This window comes from Neomonachus schauinslandi, chromosome X (assembly GCF_002201575.2).
Source record: "Neomonachus schauinslandi chromosome X, ASM220157v2, whole genome shotgun sequence".
NCBI classification, from domain to species: Eukaryota; Metazoa; Chordata; class Mammalia; order Carnivora; family Phocidae; genus Neomonachus; species Neomonachus schauinslandi.
In genome coordinates this window covers 39,526,147-39,547,900 of record NC_058419.1, presented here as the reverse complement: position 1 = coordinate 39,547,900, position 21,754 = coordinate 39,526,147, and the positions used below count along the sequence as shown (strand labels likewise).

General features: G+C 49.0%; 2 protein-coding genes across 3 annotated transcripts in view; one reads left to right on the top strand and one right to left on the bottom strand.

Moving 5' to 3' along the window:
• The window catches only part of ATG4A (autophagy related 4A cysteine peptidase), a 53,189-nt gene extending 36,434 nt beyond the window's left edge, over window positions 1-16,755 (top strand). The window contains exons 4-13 of one of the 2 annotated variants that reach the window (XM_044911844.1): window positions 1,609-1,707; window positions 4,172-4,273; window positions 4,448-4,520; window positions 7,530-7,609; window positions 8,264-8,305; window positions 8,610-8,651; window positions 12,508-12,653; window positions 13,897-13,953; window positions 15,570-15,678; window positions 16,217-16,755. In XM_044911844.1, coding sequence (XP_044767779.1) covers window positions 1,609-1,707; window positions 4,172-4,273; window positions 4,448-4,520; window positions 7,530-7,609; window positions 8,264-8,305; window positions 8,610-8,651; window positions 12,508-12,653; window positions 13,897-13,953; window positions 15,570-15,678; window positions 16,217-16,287 — 821 coding nt within the window. In that variant the 3' untranslated portion in view covers window positions 16,288-16,755. Of the gene's footprint in view, window positions 1-1,608; window positions 1,708-4,171; window positions 4,274-4,447; window positions 4,521-7,529; window positions 7,610-8,263; window positions 8,452-8,572; window positions 8,652-12,507; window positions 12,654-13,896; window positions 13,954-15,569; window positions 15,679-16,216 lie in introns of both variants that reach the window. The other variant, XM_021678546.1, reaches the window with a different exon arrangement.
• Window positions 16,756-19,719: 2,964 nt separating this feature from the next.
• Window positions 19,720-21,754, bottom strand: part of COL4A6 (collagen type IV alpha 6 chain) — a 274,048-nt gene continuing 272,013 nt past the window's right edge. The window contains exon 46 of the mRNA XM_044911855.1: window positions 19,720-20,021. Within this exon, the coding sequence (XP_044767790.1) occupies window positions 19,761-20,021 (261 nt within the window). The 3' untranslated portion in view covers window positions 19,720-19,760. The remainder of the gene's footprint in view (window positions 20,022-21,754) is intronic.

Sequence of the window (21,754 nt, the reverse complement as noted above, 5' to 3'; positions counted from 1 at the left end):
ACAGGTCAATAATAGGCTCCCTTTAGAGAAAATCCGTAAAATGTTTTGTGAGTAGGGTGGCCTATTCCTGCTATCATGGCCCTGTAGGAAAAGAGTATCAAATCCAAATGATAGAAGCTGTTCTCCTAAGAGAACATCCGTCTGACTGGTTTTGATGCAGGCCTGAACCTAGTAACTGGAGTGATATCCTCTTTTCTGATAAGTGCCCCAAACCCAAGTCTACATGGACAGTGTTTGCTCTCCACAGGGAGTACCCAAGCAGGAAAACAATCCAAGAACAATCTTTAGTACCCAGTGGTTTTGAACTGTTAACTTTCTCTAGGTGAAGAGATCTTCACAAGGCTTGAGAACATTTGCAGTTCAACTCTGACAACGTTTTGGCAATAGACGATCTCTTCTTTATGTGGACTTCACTGCATCCTTCCTGTACTAATGTGGCCTATAATCCGCCATTAGCAAGAGCCAAAGGGCTCCCCCTTCCAGTTGGCGAGTTGGCTCAATCCTCCCCGTCTTACTGTAGCAACTCTCCTTCAGTCCCCATGACCAAAGGAAAAGGGTGGTCCCCCATGGCCGTCTTATGAGGCTGATGACCCTCTTTAAAGTCAGTCTGGTGAGATGGTGCTCATAGCATCGTTTTTCACTTCCATGTTGGGGGGACGGAAAATAATGAAAGCAGAATGTCTCCTCTGCCATCCAAGTTACCTGATTTCACTGGTACCTCGAAAAAGGATATTGAGCTCAGGCTGGCCACATACGTGGGGTTTTCGTTACATCAGGTATTCTTAAAGTGGAAGCCATTGTCTTACTTCATTTATTAACTGGTTTTAGGCCTTTTAGAGATGTGGCCCATTTCTCATGTATTAGTAGCATTTTTAATGACGGCCACGTGCTTAACACCAGATATTTACACCATCCTGAGTGGGTTGTATAACCTTTCACAGATATTTTCTCCTTCAGTGTTTATGATATCCCCCGACGGTAGGCAGGGTATATGTGCTGTTGTTCCCAATCCACAGTTGAGACTTGGATCAGGCACCTAGAGACAGTCCTTCTGATGCCTAATCTAGGACTCTTTCCTCTATTTTATATTGTCCTTCTTGCTGTTCAGATCTTCCTAATGTATATTTAGCACAGTCAAGAGCGTTCCAGATCTCTTTGACCACGCCGATAATTCCCCTTGGTAGCACTGATTCCTTAACTAAGGTTCAGACTGGCCTCCCTGAAAAGTGAGCCAAGCAAAGCCAGGTTTGGTCAGGCAGATAATGATACGGCGTGGGTTAGTATTGGTAGTCATACCTGGCGGTCATCGACCACAACTGCGTGCACACCGAGCAAGAAGTCTCCAAGCAGAAAGCGTAAGGGGCAGGGTTTGTTCATTTGTTGGTTTTGTCTTTGGCCATAGAAACTGTTTCGGTTAACCCTGCGTCACCTTTGCAAGTCCCACCCTCTAACAAACCCTGTTGGCTGTCTGGCTGTCTCTCTCGCCTCTCTTTTCAGAGTCCGTGTGTTTGTCTGTCTGTCTGTCTTAGATGATTCCCACGTACGCTGATGTTTTGGGAGAGGGCAATTTAGGGAACTCACAGTCATTCCCGTCCATTTTGCCAACAGGGGGAACGGGCCCTTCATCAGATGCTGGCTGGGGATGTATGCTACGCTGCGGCCAAATGATGCTGGCTCAGGCGCTGATCTGCAGACACTTGGGAAGGGGTGAGTTAAATGGGTCCTCCCTCAGAGGCCTCTGCATTAGCACTGCCTGCTGGTGGCTTAGCATTGGGGCTGAGTGTCAGGAACACTCGGTAACAGAGCTGAAGGCCCTACAGTGCTCTCTGCAGGCCCCAGTGGCGGTGGGGGGGGCGGGGGGTCCGACGAGTCACCAAAGCCTCCCACGAGAAGGAAACAGCCGGCATTTCCTTGTGACTCACCCGGCCCCAGAGTTATTTTCCTGGGACAGAATTGAACAGGGAGGGAGGTGTGTCATTTAGAGTTTCCATCTTCACTATTGTTTGAGTGAGTCCTTAAACAGGTCAGATAACAAAGAGAGCAGGAAGAAGGGTGTGGCGGGTGGTCTGTTTCTTGACCTCATTTAAAATGTCTGCCTGGTGAAGGATGGAAGTGACCTAAAGGAAGTGCTTGATGAGGGAGTGGGTGCTATTTTGGTTTGGGTTCGCTGAGAATGTCCATTGGGCGACGAAGGAATCCTTAAATTAGATTTCTCAGGAGGCCACTTCATTAAGAACCTTCCGGTTATCTTTGTTGAAGCCCTTGAGTCTTGCTTTCTTGAGCCATGTGCGTGCTTCTCTGTGGGCATCTGGAGGATGACCTTGGCTGGGTGCCCGTGCAGGCACTTGGGTGAAAGGCGGGTTTCACCTGGGGATGAGGGAGGAAAAGGACCCCTTGGATGAGAAGGTACCTGCTGAGCTCATTGGCTGTTGCTCCCTGAGATTCCTTCAACCCCCCTGCCCCCGCCGCCCCTGGCTGCCACCACCCCGCTCGTGCAGCCTCACGCATCCCGCTGCAGTTGCCAGAGCAGATGGGAAAGATCCTGGGAGATTTTAGGGCTTTGAGGCCTTCTCTTCAGGGTTTAGAATAACCTGAACCTGCTTCTCCTGGGGAGTATCAGAATTCCAGTTTTACAGATGAAGAAATTGAGGCTCAAGAAGTAAGGTGACTTGCCCAGGGTCAAACAGCCAAGAGAAGGCATGGATTGGAGAAGAGAAGAAGGCAGGTCTCCCGACTCCTTGTGCAGTGATGTCTCCACTATGAGCATCTGGCTCAGAGCAGATCCGTTCTCTTTAACTTCCCGTGTATAAAACACAGCAAGATGATTCTCCTGGAAGTGACTTTTGTGGGAAGCAAGTGAGGAAGACATAAAACCCCACAGTCAGCCGTACGAGTTGTTTTAACAGAAAAGCAAACAGCAGGGAGAATTTGGAAATCAATCTTGCAGCTGAGATAAATTCAAAGATAGAATTTTGTAAAAGACGTGTTTTGGAGCACTTCCTATTCACTTACTTCATAGTTAAGGTGGAGTGCTCACTTATCACTGTCATCAGTCAATATTTAGTGGTACTTAGCAGCCAGCTAATCAGGGTTTCCCCAGACTTGGACAATTTGGTAACAAATGATGAAAAAAAAAGTTGGATGCAGTTCACCTTCTGAAGACTGTGCTGGCTACAAAGTTTAAAACTTTGGTTTCAGAACTATTGGAAGCAAAGAGATCAGAAGACTCTGGAGATAATGGCCTTTGACTTCAAGAATACTTCAGTCGTGAAGTTAAACTCTGTCTAAAATCTCAGGAAAGAAATTTGTGTCTCGGAAAGCAACTAAGCCCCAGAGAGCTGTCCCGTGAGACAGAGTTCCTAGAGCTGAGAGAATGGGAGAAGCACATCATCTGCAGCGGAGATTATGGAGAATTTTTACAGTTGTCCCGAGTCCTGGGATAAATAGGCTCTGTGGCATTTGCCGGGGGGGTGTGGGGGGGTGGGGGCCATGCCTAAGGCACAGAAGGGATTCCTCTAGATGTAATTATTTGGGTTTTGGTCACAAAGAAACCTTGAATACTTGATAGCAAAGGCATTTGTTTTTCCAAAGGTCAGTGTGGCCTTTTTCAAAGTTGTGTAAAAACGGCAGCTTGCCAATTTTTTTGAGCTTCCTTAGTTGTGAATTGTGTCTATCCCCTGCACACTGTTGAGTGTCCAAATAGCACTTCCCCCATGAGACTCTTTTGGCAATGCTGCCAAAATATACAGACCAAAGCCGTTGCCGTCTGTGTGGAGATTAGACAGTATGGCGTCGGGGTGTTATAAGGATATACTTCCGGGTTTTGTGGCGACCTCCTGCTCACAGAGTAGCTGACCAGAAAAGCCTTTTCTGACATCGTTTTCATGTAATATTTATCTAGCTTCAGCCCTTGGGCTAAGTCAACTCCTTGGTCAACTTGTTGTTTTGCTTTTACTTTACACCCACTGAGACTTTGAAAGTAATGTCTCCAGATGTCTTTGTCATCAAAATTGAAGTTTACTTAGGAATGTTCTAACCCAACGGCCCCTGCCTTCTAGCTGCAACTCCTTTGTTTTCCTTCTAACCTCGTAGTTACGGTAAGAGAGGTAATAAGCAGAGAGGGAATAAGTGGTTATAAAAATGACTTTAACTCATTTCTTTTCCTAAAAAGACTGGAACTGGGAGAAACAAAAAGAACAACCCAAAGAATACCAACGGATCCTCCAGTGCTTCTTAGATAGAAAGGACTGTTGCTACTCTATCCATCAAATGGGTAAGGTCACATCGGTGGTTTTAAGGCAATGTCTGCACCTGCGCTCTCATCCCCTGCCTTATATGTGGCTCTGTGAATTGTCCATCTGCTCAATTATTTATGCAAAAAACTAGGAGCTTGTGGCGTGCTGGAAGAACTTTTGCTAACGTCTTTTTTTTCCCCACATAAAAACAGCACAAATGGGTGTAGGAGAAGGGAAATCAATTGGCGAATGGTTTGGACCAAATACAGTTGCACAGGTGTTAAAGTAAGTAAAAGAGTCTGGCGTCCACCTTACTGTTCTGTCTCCTATGCCCCCTCTTCTGCTAACCCTGTGTCCCATCAGTCTAGCTCTTCTTGCCATCCCACTGAGCCGCCAAACATCTGTGCCATTTTGCTCCGACAGTTCTTTGAGATGGGTGCATGCGGACATCTGTTCTGGTAGATCAGAGTTGTATCCACTGGTACCGGTAGATGGGGAGGCACCTCAGGACTCCTTCAGTGTCTCTTCCCTCTCTGGGTTGGTGCTCACCTTCCAGAGAACCATCAGCCTGACGGTCACTTTGAAGCCAAAGGGCTAATGCTAAGTGGCGGCGGAGGCTGAGGCAGCCTACGCAGGACCCAGACTCCCACCTTGTAGAGTATAAAAGGCCTCATTCATTCATTCCTTCAATATTTACTGAGTGGCTCTACCATGCTAAGTGCTGGGTATATGGAAATAAACTCAACACGGTCCTTGCCTCGGGGAGCTCGCCACCTGTGGGAGGAGACCAACCCCTAGGGAGTCTTGGGATCAGTTTGCCATCTCTTAGCAGACTCCGGGTACCCCAGCGTGCTACTTTTGCCGTTGTTCTGTTAAATCACAGAACTCACCTCCCACAGCAAGGGGCAAGGTGGAGAATCTAAGACCAACATTTTAGAAGTGAACGGGGTGAGTGGCATCAGCACCTACACCTGCCTGTTGTCCCTCTCCTTCCCGATGCCTGCCACTGAGGGCAAACTCCGGGAGGGCAGAGATTGTATTTGTTTCGTTCACTGCCGTAACGCTAGCACATAAAACTGCCTGGCACCCACAGGTGCTCAACGAATACTTGAAGGATGAATGGAGATGGCATCCAGAATCTGGGGCCGGATTTAGGCCATCAGAAGGTTGGAACCATCTGGACTCCTTGGGGTGTAGCTTGCTTCTTCAATTCCTGGGCTCTCTGGAGGATGATGGTGGGACCTGCTCCATGACAAGTACCGAGGGGGTGCTGTTTCAGTTATTAGCCAGTCTTCGCTGAACCAGAATGCTCTGGAAATGTGCTCATGAGGGGAGTGGGCTGGGTTTCCTGGGGACCCAAGGGAAATCGGTATCTTGGCCTTACTCCTAGCTAATGGTTCCACCCCTCCGAGAGCACTTTCTTGCCTTAGTCCATAGTTCCTTTGGAGGGCACAGTTGACTCTGCTGAGTGAAGATCTGGCAGTATTTCGGGAACTGGTATAGGAAGCCAGGGTAGAACGCATAGAAGATGAATCAGAAGGGCCATGCCGGGCACCAGACCCAGCCTGAAATGGTTGGTTTTTTACGTGACATCCCTCAGAGTTTGCTTCTGTCTTCTAAAATTTGAAGTTCTTAACAACAGACAAATGGAAACATACATTTTTTTAAAGATTTTTTTATTTACTCATTTGAGACAGAGAGATATAGAGAGAGAGAGCATGAGCAGGGGAGAGGCAGAGGGAGAGGGAGAAGCAGGCTCCCAGCCGAGCCATGAGCCAGACATAGGGCTCCATCCCAGGACCCTGGGATCACGACCTGAGCCGAAGGCAGATGCTTAACCATCTGAGCCACCCAGGTGCCCCGGAAACATACATTTTTAAAAGAATTTAAGTGGGTCGGGCACCTGGGTGGCTCAACTGGTTAAGCAACTGCCTTCGGCTCAGGTCATGAGCCTGGAGTCCCGGAATCGAGTCCCGCATCCGGCTCCCTGCTCAGCAGGGAGTCCACTTCTCCCTCCGACCCTCCCCTATCTCATGCTCTCTCTCTCTTTTTCTCTCTCTTTCTCTCTCAAATAAATAAATAAATAAATCTTTAAAAAAAAAGAATTTAAGCGGGTCTTGATTCATTATTATTGTTACCATTAACAACAGAGTATTAGTATGGCAAGGAAAGGTAATATAGCAAAAGGAATGAAATTAAAGTTGAATGGTAATTAACCTCTTCCTGGGAGTTACTTTGGTTAGGAAAAGAATGAGTTTTTTTTCTTTCTTTCTTTGTGAGAGCGTGCACAAGCAGAGGGAGCTGCAGGCGGAGGGAGAAGCAGCCCCCCCACCCCCCCAGCAAGGAGCTGGACATGGGACTCAGTCCCAGGACCCTGGGAGCATGACCTGAGCCAAAGGCAGACACTTAACCAACTGAGCCACCCAGGCGCCTCTGTTTTTTGTTTTTGTTTTTTCTCTTTTGTCCAGTGAGACTGGGCTTTACCCAAGAATCCTAGAAGTACTCAGGTTAAACATGCCCTCTTTCAGATGGGCGACAGGGAAACATAAGGGAGATATGGTCATGCTGCTTTCCTCAGACCCCAGATGATCCCTCTGTGAAAGGGGTTTTCTTTCTAACCCCTTCCGAAGTCACACAATTCAGCATGCTCTCTGTCTTCAGCTGTTGACCAGCGAGGCCCCACACCAAGGCCATCTTTAGCCCAAGTTTCTTGAACAGTGTTTGCACTGCACATGGGGAGGGGTGTAAGAGATCTCTCTCTCTCTCTCTCTCTCTCTGCATTTTCCTGGGCCTTATTCTCCGTATTATCTATGCTCCCAAACGTGTGTGTGTGTATATAGATTGTGTATATACATATAAATATAAATGTTTATTTATATTTATTTTATATATATATTTATGACAGTTTCCTTTTTAGGGAAAAAAAACCCCAGTAAGTCAGAATGTCTTTTATTGGAGAAGAAAAAACAAAATCTCTTGGAAGCAGAAACGTTGGTACCTTTTCTCTTTCACCCAGCAGGGGTGACTTCATCTTGTGAGGTAGATTTTTCCATTTTGTAAAGCAGGGCTTTTTTTTTTCCAGGGTTTGAAAACAGTGACTCTGTGGCATTCTCAAGGGTCCTGGACCTGGAATGTTCCAGAGCTCTCGGTCAAGGAGGCCAGAGCTTGACCCGAACCCTAACTTCTCTGTGGCTCAGTGTTCGGTGACTTTAGGAACAGGGGCATAGATTGTACTGCTCCCCGCTGATGTTACCTTCTTCCCCAATTTTGACCTCATTGTGCATTGCTTTGCAGAAAACTTGCTTTATTTGACGAATGGAATTCCTTGGCTGTTTATGTTTCAATGGATAACACAGTGGTCATTGAAGATATCAGTGAGTCCCTCGCCTGTTTACCTTCCTGGTTGGTGGGTGGTTGAGGTCCTTCCTCAACATTCAGAAGGTGTGTGTGTATGTGTGTGTGAGAGAGAATGACAGACAGACAGACACTGACCCTGGCCTGCTGCACCAAAGTAGGCAAACTTCAGGGAGCACAGGACTCCCTGTGCCTTTTCTTCTCTTCCCTTTCAGCTTTCTGAAAGGAAGAAAACAATGAGAGGGTCCTCTCTCTCTGGAAGGGCCCAGACCCTTTCCCTGCAGGATACTCAGAGTGAGGATAATCAGTTAAATCACCTACAGGTCTTCTGCCGAGGCCTCCATTGGCCCAACCATGTGCTCTCCCTGATGGGGTTAGAGAGACCAAAAGATACAGCCCCTGTCTCAGAGGCCCTTGCAGACTAGTTGAGAAATAAGATTTTCTCAATGGGCCCCTAAGATCTGGCAGGAGGTGAGTTCTCAGGTGCCAGAAGGAAGAGAAGTAAGGGCTGGAGGAGTGGCCTGGGCTTCCTGTGGGAGGCGGGGCAAGCTGGCCCCTGGTGGTGGTGGTGGGGGGAGCTTCTAGGCAGGAGATGAGGTGGCCCTCAGTTTTGCCCTGGGCATATCTCGGATGACGATACCCCTTGACCCAACTCTCTTGATTTCCCTTTCCAGAAAAAATGTGCTGTGTCCTTCCTTTGAGGGCGGACACAGTGGGTGAGAGCCCCGCCGACACTCTGAACGCTTCGAACCAGAGTAAGGGCACCCCTGTGGGCCGCCCAACCTGGAAACCCCTGCTGCTCATTGTGCCCCTTCGCCTGGGCATAAACCAAATCAACCCTGTCTATGTTGATGCGTTCAAAGTAAGTCACTCCTTTTCCCGGGCCCATTGCCGCCTGCCCATCACACCGCCATGTGAGCACGGAGATCCGTGAGCAGCAGTCCACAAGTGAGTTGAGAATCTTGCATTCTCTTTCCCTCTAGGAGTGTTTTAAGATGCCACAGTCTTTAGGGGCATTAGGAGGAAAACCAAATAACGCCTATTATTTCATAGGATTCTTAGGTAAGAAAAGAGGACTCGCAAGTAAGTCGTCATGGGCTAGGGGAGGGTGGGCAGAAGGTTTGCACCGGAGCCCAGACAATTCCGGTTAGGGGGCCCTCATCTCGCCCAGAGGTGCCGTGGCCTCTGGTCAGCTCATCCTGTCTCTGGCCTGATTTGTGGAGAGTAACACTTCTTGGTGCCCGATGGAGAGCACATCCCCCTTCAGTGCCTCCACCGCCTTGCCTCTTGAAAAGATGGTTCCACAGCTGCTTGCCCACTGGACCACCCCAAGGGCATGGCATCTTTTTAGCATCTCTCTCTCCTTTCTGTGGGGGCCCAGGGTGGCAGGGTTTCACTCCCCTGGCATTGTGGATCCCCCTCTCCTTGGGGCTTGGGCATTCGGGCTAGGACCCATCCTCTGGCTTCCCAGGCCCATGCAGCTGGGCCTGCTGCCTCATCGTTCAGAGCCGTGACCAGGTAGAATTGAGAGGAGGCAAAGACAGAGCTGTCCTTTTTCTGGTAACGGGGGCTAAGCCTGAAAACCACTAACGTTCCTAATGCGGACCCTTGCCTCGGTTGATGCCTCTGGAACCCTAGCCACCGTATAGGCTAGCTGTGATCTGAGTCATTTAAGGCCCTTGGCACACCAGGCGAGCTAGCCCAGTGCTTCTCAAACTCTAATGTGCACACAGATCAGCCTGAGAGCTGATTAAAATGCAGGTTCAGTAGGTCCGGGGTGAGATTCTGCACTTCTAACTAGGCGGGCCTGATGCTGCTCGTGTAAACACCACACATTGCGTACCAAGGGCCCAGACACCTGGTTGGTGCTGAAGAGCACAGGGAAGGGAGTGGTGTGGCCTGAAACTTGGCCTTGAGGAATATGAGCTTGGATTACAAGGGAGAGCCTTGGATGGGCAAGGGGAGACAGACCGGCCATGGAGAGTGGCATGAGGGATGTGCAGAGGAGAGCGTGAAGTGAGCTCGCACCCCCCGCCGTCCCACTCCGTGGAGATTCAGAGAGCTGAGGTGGCTTGGGAAACAGACATTCCTGGCCCTGTCCTTGGTCTCCCACATGCCAGCTAGCTGTGTGATAGCAGGAAAAGAATATCCACTCTTTTTGTCTCAGTTTCTTCTTGTGGAAAATAGGGCCAGGGCCCCTGGCCGGCTCAGTCAGGGGTAGAGCACGCGACTCTTGCTCTTGGGGTCATGAGTTCAAGCCCCACGTTGGGCATAGAGTTTACTTTAAAAAACAAAAAAGAAAATAGGGCTCACCCCTGCCTCGCCGTGTTGTCACCTCACAGTAGAGCACTCAGCCAAGAGCTGGGCACATAGTGCGCATCCAGTGAAAGGTGGCCCCACCCTTCCGGACCCCCAGCACCTGTCTTTGCTTTGCTCCTCACTCTTCTCTTTGAGGTGGGGTTTCTACAGGGTGGCCTGAGCTCTCGCTATTGCTGCCATCTATTGGTCAAGGCTGAGAACCACAGCTTGATGGAACATTTGCAAACCAAGGAGGCATTTATTTTTCTCAGTACAAAATCCAGTCTTTGGAGTCCTATAAATGTAGATGCCTTCGGCTTCTAAGCTTTTGGGTTCCTGTCAAAGAAAAGGTCGCAAAAATCAGTTTTCTCTTTTTCTGTGCTCGAGGCCAAGGCCGAAACAGATTGGAAAATAATTTTGGAGGGACCGCAAGGAACAATGTATGGGATTCCCCGGGGGGTCCTGGCCTCTCTTACCCCAAATTACCCAGAAAGAGTTTGCCAAGCCAGCATAGCCCCTCTGTTCTGTGAGGCCAGTGGGTCAGGGTGACTTTTGTGGAGGTTGACTATTCATTAAAGGGGTGTGGACAATCCTCAGCTCCCCAGAAAGAGGTTTGCACAGTTCCCGTTTGCCATTGCCTTTTATAAATCCTTTGCTTCACCTTTATTTGCGGCCCCAAAGTCCTCCCGAATCCCCTTTTCTGACTTAACCCCTTACTGCATTATGTTGGGGGTTCCAGACTGGTTGAATGTCTGAAGGGAGGGAACAGATGAGAACTGCCATTTGCTGAACAGCTGTCTTGTGTCAGGGACCCTGCAAAGTCCCAACCCCAGATAGATAGATAGAGAACATATATACACATACAGGTATAGATAGGTAGTCCTATACAGAGATATAGATACAGACAGCACGATACCCCTGTGAGTTAAAGCTTACCATAGTGAAACTAAGAGTTAGAGGGTTGTTGCCTCAAGGTCACCCAGCTAGAAAGTAGCCAAGCCAGCATTCAATTCCAATTTGGCCAGCTCTGCCTACCATGCCACATTGCTTCCCAAGGGCCCTCTTTCCCGGTGGGAAGCTGGGAAAAGCTCTCGATGTGTGACACTATGTCTAAGATGAGAGTCTGGCTGTCTGGTTTTGCCTGCTTAGACAGGAGATGCTTGTCCCCTGCCCTTGGGTGAAGGTTGCCATTGGAGAGCCATTGTGTGAGCCCTGTGTCTGCAGGTGGTTGACCAGACAGCCTCTTGTGCTCAGGCCTAATTAGAGACCTTGGTTTGGTCCCCACATCCCTTCTAGGACCTTTTAGGGATTCTACTGTATCTCTCAGAAACAGCTCCACTACACACACACACACACACACACACACACACACACACACACGGAAAGGGCCAGAATCACAGAGGATGCTCTTATTATCCAATTATTCTCAGCACCTTAACTTGAAACACTCTGGCAGAATGCTCTATCCCAACCCCGCTCTGGATTTCTATTTTCTTGTGCACAACTTCCTTTTCTTCTTACTTTTCTGTGGTCATAAGTAGGCTTCCTTCTGAACATCCTGGTTGTTGCTTTTCTTTATGACTTGAAGCTTCTGGGGTATAAATGATCTCACCCAGCTGTGGTCTAGGGGGAATATATATGTCTGTGATAGAGACAAGTTAAGCTATTCATCAGGCATTAGAAACGTTCTCTGCTGAAAGAAGCACTTAGATGTGGCCCAGCACAATCCTGGATACCATTCCAGGGAGAGTCTTGGGGGGCATCTCTCCCTACCCCATCCTCCTGCCTTGGGTAGATCTCTCTTTGGTTGCCCAACCCAGTCTACAACACAGAGGCCCAGCTGGTCCTGAGGCCCAGATGGTGAGGTTGGGGTGCTACTTTCGCTAACTCAGCATGCCACTGATGAGCATTGGAGGGCCTCTCAGCCCTTTGAATATCAAAGTACAAGTTTTATTATCTCAGACTCCTCCCAGGTCATTATTGGGCTGTGCTTGTTCACCTTAATGAAGCATGGCTTTTCTCTCCTTTGTGCAGGCCCATCATCTCAAAGTGACTAGGGCAACGCTTTCCACTGGGAATTGCTAACTTGCCAGCTAATCGAGACCAGAAGTCAGAGTCTATGCATAGCAGAGTCAGCATTCCCATTTCTTTGGGAAGGCCAAGGCCTCTTTTTTCTTACCAGATGTGCTCTCTGACCACAGGTCTGAGAACCAATGGCTTGAAGCGAGATGCTTCCCAATGTGGAAAGAGGAAGAAAGCTCCCTAATGGCGCCCAGGCTCACGCCCTGGTGATTGTACCTACCACCTCTTTGCTAACTGCTGCTCACAGAGCCTGCCATGTCATCTGTGGTCTCTCATTCGCACATTTTCTCAAACCCTTCCCTCTCCATTTTTGGTCTTGGGCTTTGAGGAGATGTAAATGCTAGGGCGAGTCTTCTCGTTGAATGATTGGATTTGGCTTCCTTCAAGCATGATCACCCAAGTTTAGGCTTTCTGTCATCTCATTCCCATTGTCACCAAAGGGAGGGGTTAAGAAAACCAGAGCACCTCCTCCTGAGGGACAGCTGTGGGGCCAGGGCCAGTGGTTCTTTCTAGATTAAGCATGTCTCATCCCAAACAGGCAATGAGCTCATTTTCTTGGACCCTCACACAACCCAGACTTTTGTTGACACCGAAGAGAATGGAACAGTTGACGACCAGACTTTCCATTGCCTGCAGTCCCCGCAGCGAATGAACATCTTGAACTTGGATCCTTCCGTAGCACTGGTGGGTACCTGAAGGTTGGGTGGGCCAAGAGATACGACGCCACGCTGTTACAGATTGGTTCCCTGGGAGTTCTCCAGGTTGCTAGGTAGGACAGCGAGAGTATGTTCGCTCACTAGGCCCCATCCCCCGAGAGGTACCATAGTATAGTGGGGAAGGGATGGACCCTGAAGGCAAACTACTAGAGTTGGAATCCAGGCCCTGTCACTTACTAGCTATGGACTTATGGGGAGTCCTTGAACTTTTCTGAGCCTCAGCCTACTCCTCCCTAAAATGAGCAAAACAATACTTCCTTCAGGGTTGTGGGAGGTGTACCGTGCATAAGGCACTCAGCACAGTGCCGGGCACATTGTAAGCATTCTGTAGATGTCAGTTATTATTAGTGTTACAGTCTTTCCCCTTTTACTTCTTGCCCCCTAATTATTGCCACCCAGGCACAGGGAATAAGGCGGGACATAGTTAGGGAAGGATCAGGGGGCAAGATCTGGGTGGATAGCACTCATTTCCCTGGGCCCGCAATCCAGGAAGATGCAGGGTTTTCCCCCTGGAGATATGACGACCGTCTACACACGCTGAAGGGACAGCTGCCCGTGAAGTTACCGGTGGTTCTGAGGCCTGTCTGCATCCTCTCTTCCAGTTTAACCCAAATGTCAGAGCACCAGAGACTGAGAGCGGACAAGAGTCCTCCTCTCATTTTGGACCATTCTTTCACTACTGTAGGGTGGCTCTGAGGATGGGGAAGGAGGTGGATGGTTCTCTTTATTCTAACAGATCATTTCCTTCAGGTCAAAGCCATCTTATTATGCACTGCCTCTAGCTAAAAGTACTATTTGGCTTTTGTTGGTTGGTTTATCGACTGTTCTTTATGGATGTGTCTATTTGCACACTGAGTGTAATGGAATTAACCCCATGCTTTGGAGATTGGTCTTCAAGTTACTATATCTCACAGTATGAGAGGAGGGTGACAGGGAGGGTCAGGGAGGGAAAGGAAGGGAGGGGGCAAGAATGAGAGAAAGAGGGAGAGGGAGAGATGGAATGAGTGAGTAAATGTGTGTGTCCAGGTAAGGCAATGACCTGGGAGAGGGAGCAATGCAGCCAATGCGTTTTGCTATTGTCAGAAGATGCATCTAAAGAGAGCGACCCCCATCCCAGCTCTGGGCCAGCAGCGCCATCTTGTAGTATGAAGGGCCTGATTTGGTGCCCCTAACCAGTTCTAAGTTATGTTCTCTTGCTTTTCCCCCCCAAGGGATTTTTCTGCAAAGAAGAAAAGGACTTTGATAGCTGGTGTAGCCTCGTGCAGAAGGTAAAGATGTGTGTTTTTCTTAGTCTTAAAAGCAGAAGTTATTCAATAGGATCCCTTTTCAAGACTGCTTCACATAGTGACATGAGTCTAGCCTGATAGGATTGTATTGCAAGGGAAAAACTAAGATGTGGGGAATTATGCATAACTCTGGGGGGAACCAGAGCAAAACCTTTGCTTGAAACATGCTTAGTATATCAAGTGGGTGATATTTTTAGCTATGTAATGTCTCATCTGATTATGCCTACAAGTCACATGAAATATTCAACGAATATGCCACCATTTTCACTTAAAAATGCTAATTTCACGTAGTTCGGCCTAAAGTCTTCCTCATTCTGTTCCTAGCGCTGAGATGGTTGAAGGAACCAAACTGCTTTTCTATTTGTTTTGTGGTCCGTTTACAGTTTCATATAGTCCATGATGTAGTTTAGGGGGTTTTCTCTTAGCTGTCTCATTTCTTTCTTTTTTTTTTTTTTTAAGATTTTATTTATTTGACAGAGAGAAACACAGTGAGAGAGGGAACACAAGCAGGGGGAGGGGGAGAGGGAGAAGCAGGCTTCCTGCTGAGCAGGGAGCCCGATGCGGGGCTCGATCCCGGGACCCTGGGATCATGACCTGAGCCGAAGGCAGACGCTTAATGACTGAGCCACCCAGGTGCCCCTTAGCTGTCTCATTTCTATAAAATGTAGGCACGCTGCCATTAAAGGAAACACAATTTGCAGGAATGTGTGTAAACACCCAAGCCAGATATTCTCTCTTCTCAGTATTTTGTGTAAAAGGATATTTACTGTTTTGCTGGCTCACCAGTCTTGGCATCTGCCCCCCTCGTCCTAGCTTCTAACACGTGCCAAGCATGTGGGAGACATTGATAAATGCTTATGAAAGAAGGGCGATCACAGGGAGTAGCTGAAAAGCGCCCTGGATGGGGTGGCAGGAGACTTGCTGTTCTCCTATCTGCAACAAAAGGGAAAAAAAAGAAAAAGAGGTTGGGGAGATGGGAGCCCAGAGCCTCTTGCAAGTGTAAGGAGGGCAGATTTTGTCTTCACAAGCGCACAGATAATTGACACTAATGTCCCTAGCTGACTCTGCAACCCCAGTTAATCATTGGCTGGGACAAAATGGAGAATTCTTTTCTAAAGGCAATACTTACCCTGTCAGAATGCAGCGAAACTCTATTCACACGCCCTGTAAAGTCTGAATGAAAGTTCTCTGGTAAGACTGTGCCATCTAAATTAGGACATACACCACAAGTGTTGGACTAAAATCAAAACCCCGCCAACACTATGTCCCAGGATCCTCTGGGGGCGGATTTCACGTAATTAACACGCATTTCCTTGGAGCCAACACATCAGGAACAGCTCGGTGCTGAACTGAGTTAGGCGCAGGCAGCTGGCCTTCCGTCAGCTACCCCCTCCAGTGTCCTTCACAGACTGGCGCAAGAATTGAAGCGGGCTGGGTCTTCAGATGGATCACGTAGAGGATGGGCACACTGGCCAGGGCTTTGTTCTCGCCTTTCCACAACCAGGTCACTCTTGCAGGGCTTGGGATCACAGATGGACAGCCGGACTGAAATGTGTTGTCAGTCTGAAATGTTTACAGCCGTTTCTGTGTGTCCTCAGGAAATCCGAAAGGAAAACTTAAGGATGTTTGAATTAGTTCAGAAACATCCATCGCACTGGCCTCCCTTCGTTCCTCCAGCCAAGCCAGAAGTGACAACCACCGGGGCAGGTAAGCCATTGTTCCGGGGCTCTTGGGTAGCAGTTGTTTCACGAGACCGAAGCGACTGTGGCTCACGCTTTCCATGGAAGGTACAGTTTCTCCTCAGCTGGCCTGAGCAAGGAGTAGTGTCCCCGATGATTTTAATCTTCCAGTGAACTGATCTGCACCAATTTCAAAGCCTGATAGTTGAAGAAAATGAGCTCGAAGCAAAAGGGCCATGCAAAATCAAAAATGACGAGAACGTGTATTCATGGTCTGGCCCCAAATCCAAATCAGGGGCCAGGGGTGATTCAAAAGGTACCTCAAAGACCCCCAGAGCCTCATCCTCATCCCTGGGAATAAGAGCGTCTAACGAGCTCAATTATTTTTGCTTCTTTCGAAAGAATCTCTAGTACTTGTCCACGGTCCCACCTGCGAGTCTCCTCCACAGAAGCTTTTCTGTAGCAAAAGCATTAAAAAATGAGTAGGCTTAACTACTGAGTAACTGTACCGACCACTTCAACCCGAGTGTCAAGCTTTCTTCTTTCTCATTTCCATATTCCGATAGAATTCATTGACTCCACTGAACAACTAGAGGAGTTTGACCTGGAGGAGGATTTCGAGATCCTGAGCGTCTAGGGTAGTGGAAACGCGATTTGGAGGTCTGTCTTCGATCCGGCACCGGAAGAACACGAACCTGTTACATGAAACTTTTCTAGTCCACAAGTGCCTGATATGCCAACAGCATACAAACTTGATAGCAATCATGACTGAGCCAATTACCATTTCTCAGAAAGCGAACGATAACAACCCTGCCCCAGAACGAACTAGAACAATCATGGAACATAGGAGCAGAAAGATTAGGAGCCGTCCCTTGCTTCCCAGCTTGTCTTACCTGGCCACAGCGAGTCTTCAGCTACTGAAACAAGGAGATGGATGTCTAACAGAGAGACAGCAACTCCCACCTTGCTTCAAGCACCAGCAGAGGAGAGATGGTTACCCTGTGCTTCTTCCCCCTTTCAGGAGTGACCTCTTTTGGGCTAAATACTAAGAAGCAATCTGTTCTCTTGCTCTAATAATAAAGTGATTGCATCAGGGAGAAAAAGGTCTTATTAAGTTATTTGGATATGTATTTTAAATGGTTATAATGCAGATCAAAAATCTGCCCGAGAAATTACAGCAAATGCGCACTGGTTGTTCTCATTCCTATCTGAGGGAACCTTGCTGTCCGATGGGTCACTGTCACCATCCTTACTGATCTTTTTGTCAGATGTCACCCTGCCCTTCAATCAAGTCATGATCACTTTATTTTTATTTATTTATTTAAAAACTCTTTTTTAAATAGATTTTATTTATTTGAGAGAGAGAGAGCACAGGAGTCGGGGGGAGGGGCAGAGGGAGAGGGAGAAGCAGACTCCCGGTGGAGCAGGGAGCCCGATGTGGGGCTTGATCCCAGGACCCCGGGATCATAACCTGAGCTGACGGCAGACGCCTAACCGACTGAGCCACCCGGGCACCCCAAGTCATGATCACTTTAAATCAGCGGTGGGCAAATTTTCCTGCCAAGGGCCAAATAGTAAACACTTTTGGTTTTGCGGGCCATGCGGCCTGTGTCACAGCCACTCAGCTCTGCGGTCAAAGTGCAAAAGCAGCCAACACCAGCGGGCACACAAACGAGCCTGGCTGTAAGCCAATAAAGTTTTATTTACAAAAACAGGTGGCGAGCTGGATTTGGCACGCAGACTGTAAGTTTGCCAATCACTGACTTAAAATTGTTGGTTTGGGGGAAAATAAAAAATGGTGTTTGACTTCGACTCCATTTTGGTTGACAGCCACAATTAGAAAAAATTATTCACGTGGTGACATTTAATCCGTGCAGCAAATGCAATTCCAAACCGTTTCGGGATGAGCAACATAGCAAATCTTAAAGCACATTTTCATCAAATTGGCTTTACTAAACCCTCTCTTGTGTGGCTGCACCTCAAGCCTAAGTGGCGTCTTCCCGTGTTCCTTTCCTTCCCTCTTAACTTGGGTGCATTTCACCCCCTTCCTCCACCAAGGCCTGAGGAAGGCCAGCAACCACTAGCGTGAAAGCCAGCACAGAGCAAAGTTGGTTTTGTTTTGTTTGTATATGTAGGAATATTAGAACACTTATTTCCTTAAATTCCATTTTTCTTCTTCTTCTTTTTTTTTTTTTCCAGTAGGTAATATATTCCAGTGGTTCAGAAATCAAAAGGTGCAAAATGGTATGCAATGAAAATGTCTCTCCCTCCCACAGGTCGGTTCCCTTCCCGGAATACTCCCAGCATCATTTCTTTCTTGTTTATCCGTCCAGAAGATATGTTTTATGCATATACAAATATATGCACATATGCCTTGGATTTGATTTTAACAACCTCAACATTTCTCTAGTTTTTAAAAAAGATTTTATTTATTTTTGAGAGAGAGCACGCGCGCGTGAGGGGGGTTGCGGAGGAGCAGAGGGAGAAGGTGAGTCTCAAGCAGACTCCTCGCTGAGCACGGAGCCCGACGTGGGGCTCGGCCTCACGACCCTGAGATCACGACCTGAGCCGAAACCAAGAGTCGGACGCCTAACTGACTGCGCCACCCAGGTGCCCCAACATTTCTCTACTTTCAATTTATCTAGAAAGGATCCCGAAGCCCCAGAAGTATGGAAACCCGTTTCTTGAACTCTAGCATGGATGGGGCTAAAAGCAGTTATAGGCGGATTTTGAAACTGAGTTGTGGATTTGTTGCCTTCTGCCTTTTGACCTTTAACTGTATTTTTCCCACCTCAGTGTTTTGTTGTAAAGCTCAACTTGCAGTAACAGGCTCTGAGGGGGACTCACGAATTACAGCGAAATGGACTTTAGAAAAGTATTCATCAGAGAATGTCAAAAGAGTCAAATGTTGATGTTTGATTCCTTTTATTTGCAATGTACAAAGCTGACAGCATGCTTATTACTCAGGAGGTGAAGGTAACAATAATTCAGATTATACTGATTATGCTTTCTTTGTGTTGGCCCGGTTTATATAATATTTAAGGAAAGAGAATCACCTGGAAGGAGTTGCCTCATGTTAACATAGCTAAGTATTCTGAGAAACTGATAATCAGAGGAAATGGTTAAAACACATCCCCCTGCAGAGAATACAATACACTTTATAGTCAACTCAGGCTTGCTTTAGGTCTGCCAACTGCTAAGGAGAGGAGTGTGCTAGATTTGTATGAGGTTTAACAAAATATTAAAACAGTTTAACAGGCTACCTGTGAAAGAGCAATTGGATGGACATTTTAATGGCAAGTCTCTAACAACAGCCTCAGAACGCAAAAGACCCAACAAACCACGGCTTCGATTTGCCCCACCGCACACATCTGGATGGCATTTGGAATAAACAGGGACCTCTGAGAAACTGGGACAAGGGTTTTGCCTCGTTTTGTTCCTGGAGTCCAAAGCAAAATTCACACCTCCTTGCCCATCCCCCTCTGCGCCCCCCAGCCTGGGAGAAAGGGGTGTGGTTCTCATTTCCCTTTCTGGGCCCCCACTGCATGCGGTGCCTCCCTTGCTCTACTCTGAACCAGGCCAAGTCCTAAGTCTCTGGCTGGGGAGGGAGCCAGCAAGGAGGAAGTGATTCGTTTGGCACCATCTGAAGTTAACGAGCCCCCTCCTGAAGCGCTCTGGGGCCCAGCCGTGCTCACTGCTCACTCTCGAAGGAATGACAGCGCACCCCGGGCTGCCGGACAAGTGACAAGTTTCTTTTCTGAATGTGGAAACACCGGCTTCTGGTTTAAGCCAAAGACTGTGTGGTGACCTCGGAGTCTAAGAAAGCAGTCGCCCAGCAGGTCTTTCCGAGGCAGCCGTGAATAAGCATGCGAACCTCCGCATCCAACGGCAGCACCAGGTTGAAATGGGGCAGCCGAGCTCAGGAGGGCGGGCTCACCCATCGCGCCTGACGGTGGGGCTGACCAGTGCCCAGCAGCCCAGCCCGCGGGAGACTTGACAGAGGGGCACCCGGGCATGGGGCCTTCCTTCTTCAGCTCGTTTGAGGCTGTGAGGGGCCCGCTGTGGGGGGGAGGGGCGGGCAGGGGGCGGGGGGGGGGGGCAGGTGCCTCCCTACAGGCTTTTCATACACACCTGGCAGCGGCTGACCCGCGTGTGGAGCCGCCCGGCCTTGAGCGTTTCAGATACCGGTTCCTCCCTAAACTGCTGCCTCTCTTCCACCGTCGTCAGCCAGAAACTGTACTTGTTGGCAAAGTAGTGGCAGGTGCCCCGGGCCCCACTGCACTCGATGAAAGGAGTGGCTCGGAAATCCTCCAGGCAGGAGCCCGGGGAGACCAGGGACTGGCCGCCGCCCTCGGCGCCCGCCGCAGTGTGCTGCAAGACAGGGTCAGCGCGTGGGCTGTGCGGCCAGCCGGAGCTCGGGCGCCTCGGCTCGGCCCCAGCATCTAGCCAGCACCCCCAAAGCTCACATTACAGGCCCAGGGGCTGCTCGTCCTCGGGGCCAGGAGCGTCCCCTCCCAGCTCCCCAAGGGCCCTCCTAACCCACCGCCCTTGGGCAGCGGGGACCTCTTGGCCGGCGTCCCCCCCCCACACTGCCGGTGTCCCGCCGAGTTCCGAGGCGTGTTCTGGGGCTCCCTGCCGATCCCCGCGGGCAAGTAAGTCTGAGAAAGGCTGGATGAAGGCAGACTCAGGAGGTTTGAGGATGCGGGTCTTCTCCGAGCCCTGGTCTACTCCAAGCCCTTGGTGGTGACCCCCAAGAAGAGCAAGAGCACGCGTGGTACCCCACCAAGTGGCTAAACCCTGGGCCCCTCCCCCAGCCTATCTATGAATAGCGCCGGCTCTGCAGTTACCTTCCTTAGAACTTCCTACGTTTTCGATCTGTACCACACCCTTCAGGGCAACAGAGAGCGTTTGTTGCTTGCCGAGTACAAGAGGGCCTCGTATGTGGCCTAGTGTCCCGGCCCTCCCGTCAGGGCCCCTTCAGCATCCAGTGTCAGTGCCATTCATTAGCCCATAGTCGCCAGTCACTGTACCCACAGACAGCAGTCCCGGGTCTCCGCACTCCCCACCCCCTCTCCCATCACAGCAGCTGGGGTATTAGCTGGACCACAGGGAGTGAGGAAGAGGCTTCATCCCCCACCCCCCCGGGTCAGCAAGTGGCCAATGGGACAGATGCCCAAGTTGGACGCTCAGGGATGGCTTGCTTTACAAAACTCCGGGAGGGTTAGTCTCCCTATAAGGGATCTTTCCTGACAAATGAAGCATCAAAGTTTTCCTCATTTTGATCCTCAGAACACTTTCTGGAACAGACGACACACTTCCCTGCCTTACTAAATGGCAGACGTTGCGTCTTTTGCACTTTGCGCAGGACTCAGGCTTATTGTTGGGAATGTTGCTTCTTGTGTTGGGCAGTTGTGTCCCCATACCAAGGGACACAACTTGTAGAGTTCTTAGGCCACCTTTGAATCATTTTCTCTCTCTTTTCTCCTTCTTAGTAGGCATGTCTTATAGCTCCAAGATGCCATATTAGGCAGTCCAAATTCCCACCCTTACAGGTTTTCAGGAAAATATGGATATTCTAGAACGTTAGAATTCTGTGTAAAGTAAGAGTAAAGAGATTGTGAATAAGGACTTAAGAGTGCTCCCGGGAGCAAGACACATGCGATTTTGTACGACTTTTGTACTATTGCTTGTGGAAACTCAGGGGCCTTTTCAACTTATTTCCTGGTCTGGGTGGTGGATGGGACAGAATGAGAGGTGAGGCGATTCTGTATTACTTGGGGATAAACTGCCCAATTCCACAAAGACAGAGCAAACAAGGAAGTACCTCATCCCAGGCAGGTACCACCAATGTGAGGAGGCCTAAGGCTTTGGTAATTCTTCAAAGACACTTTCTCAGCATCTCACCCCCGGCGATTTAGCAAGGAGGCTCTGGCAAGGCAGGGTACTTCAGCGGGTGCCACCCTCATGTTCCCTGGGAGCGAATCTGGCCCGAAACCTGAACTTTCACTCACTGAATGTTCCCCTTCCCCGATAGTCACACGGAATGGCGTGTGAGGGACTTGATGCTTCTTTGGGCTTGCAGACGTTCTCAGCTCTTTCTTAGC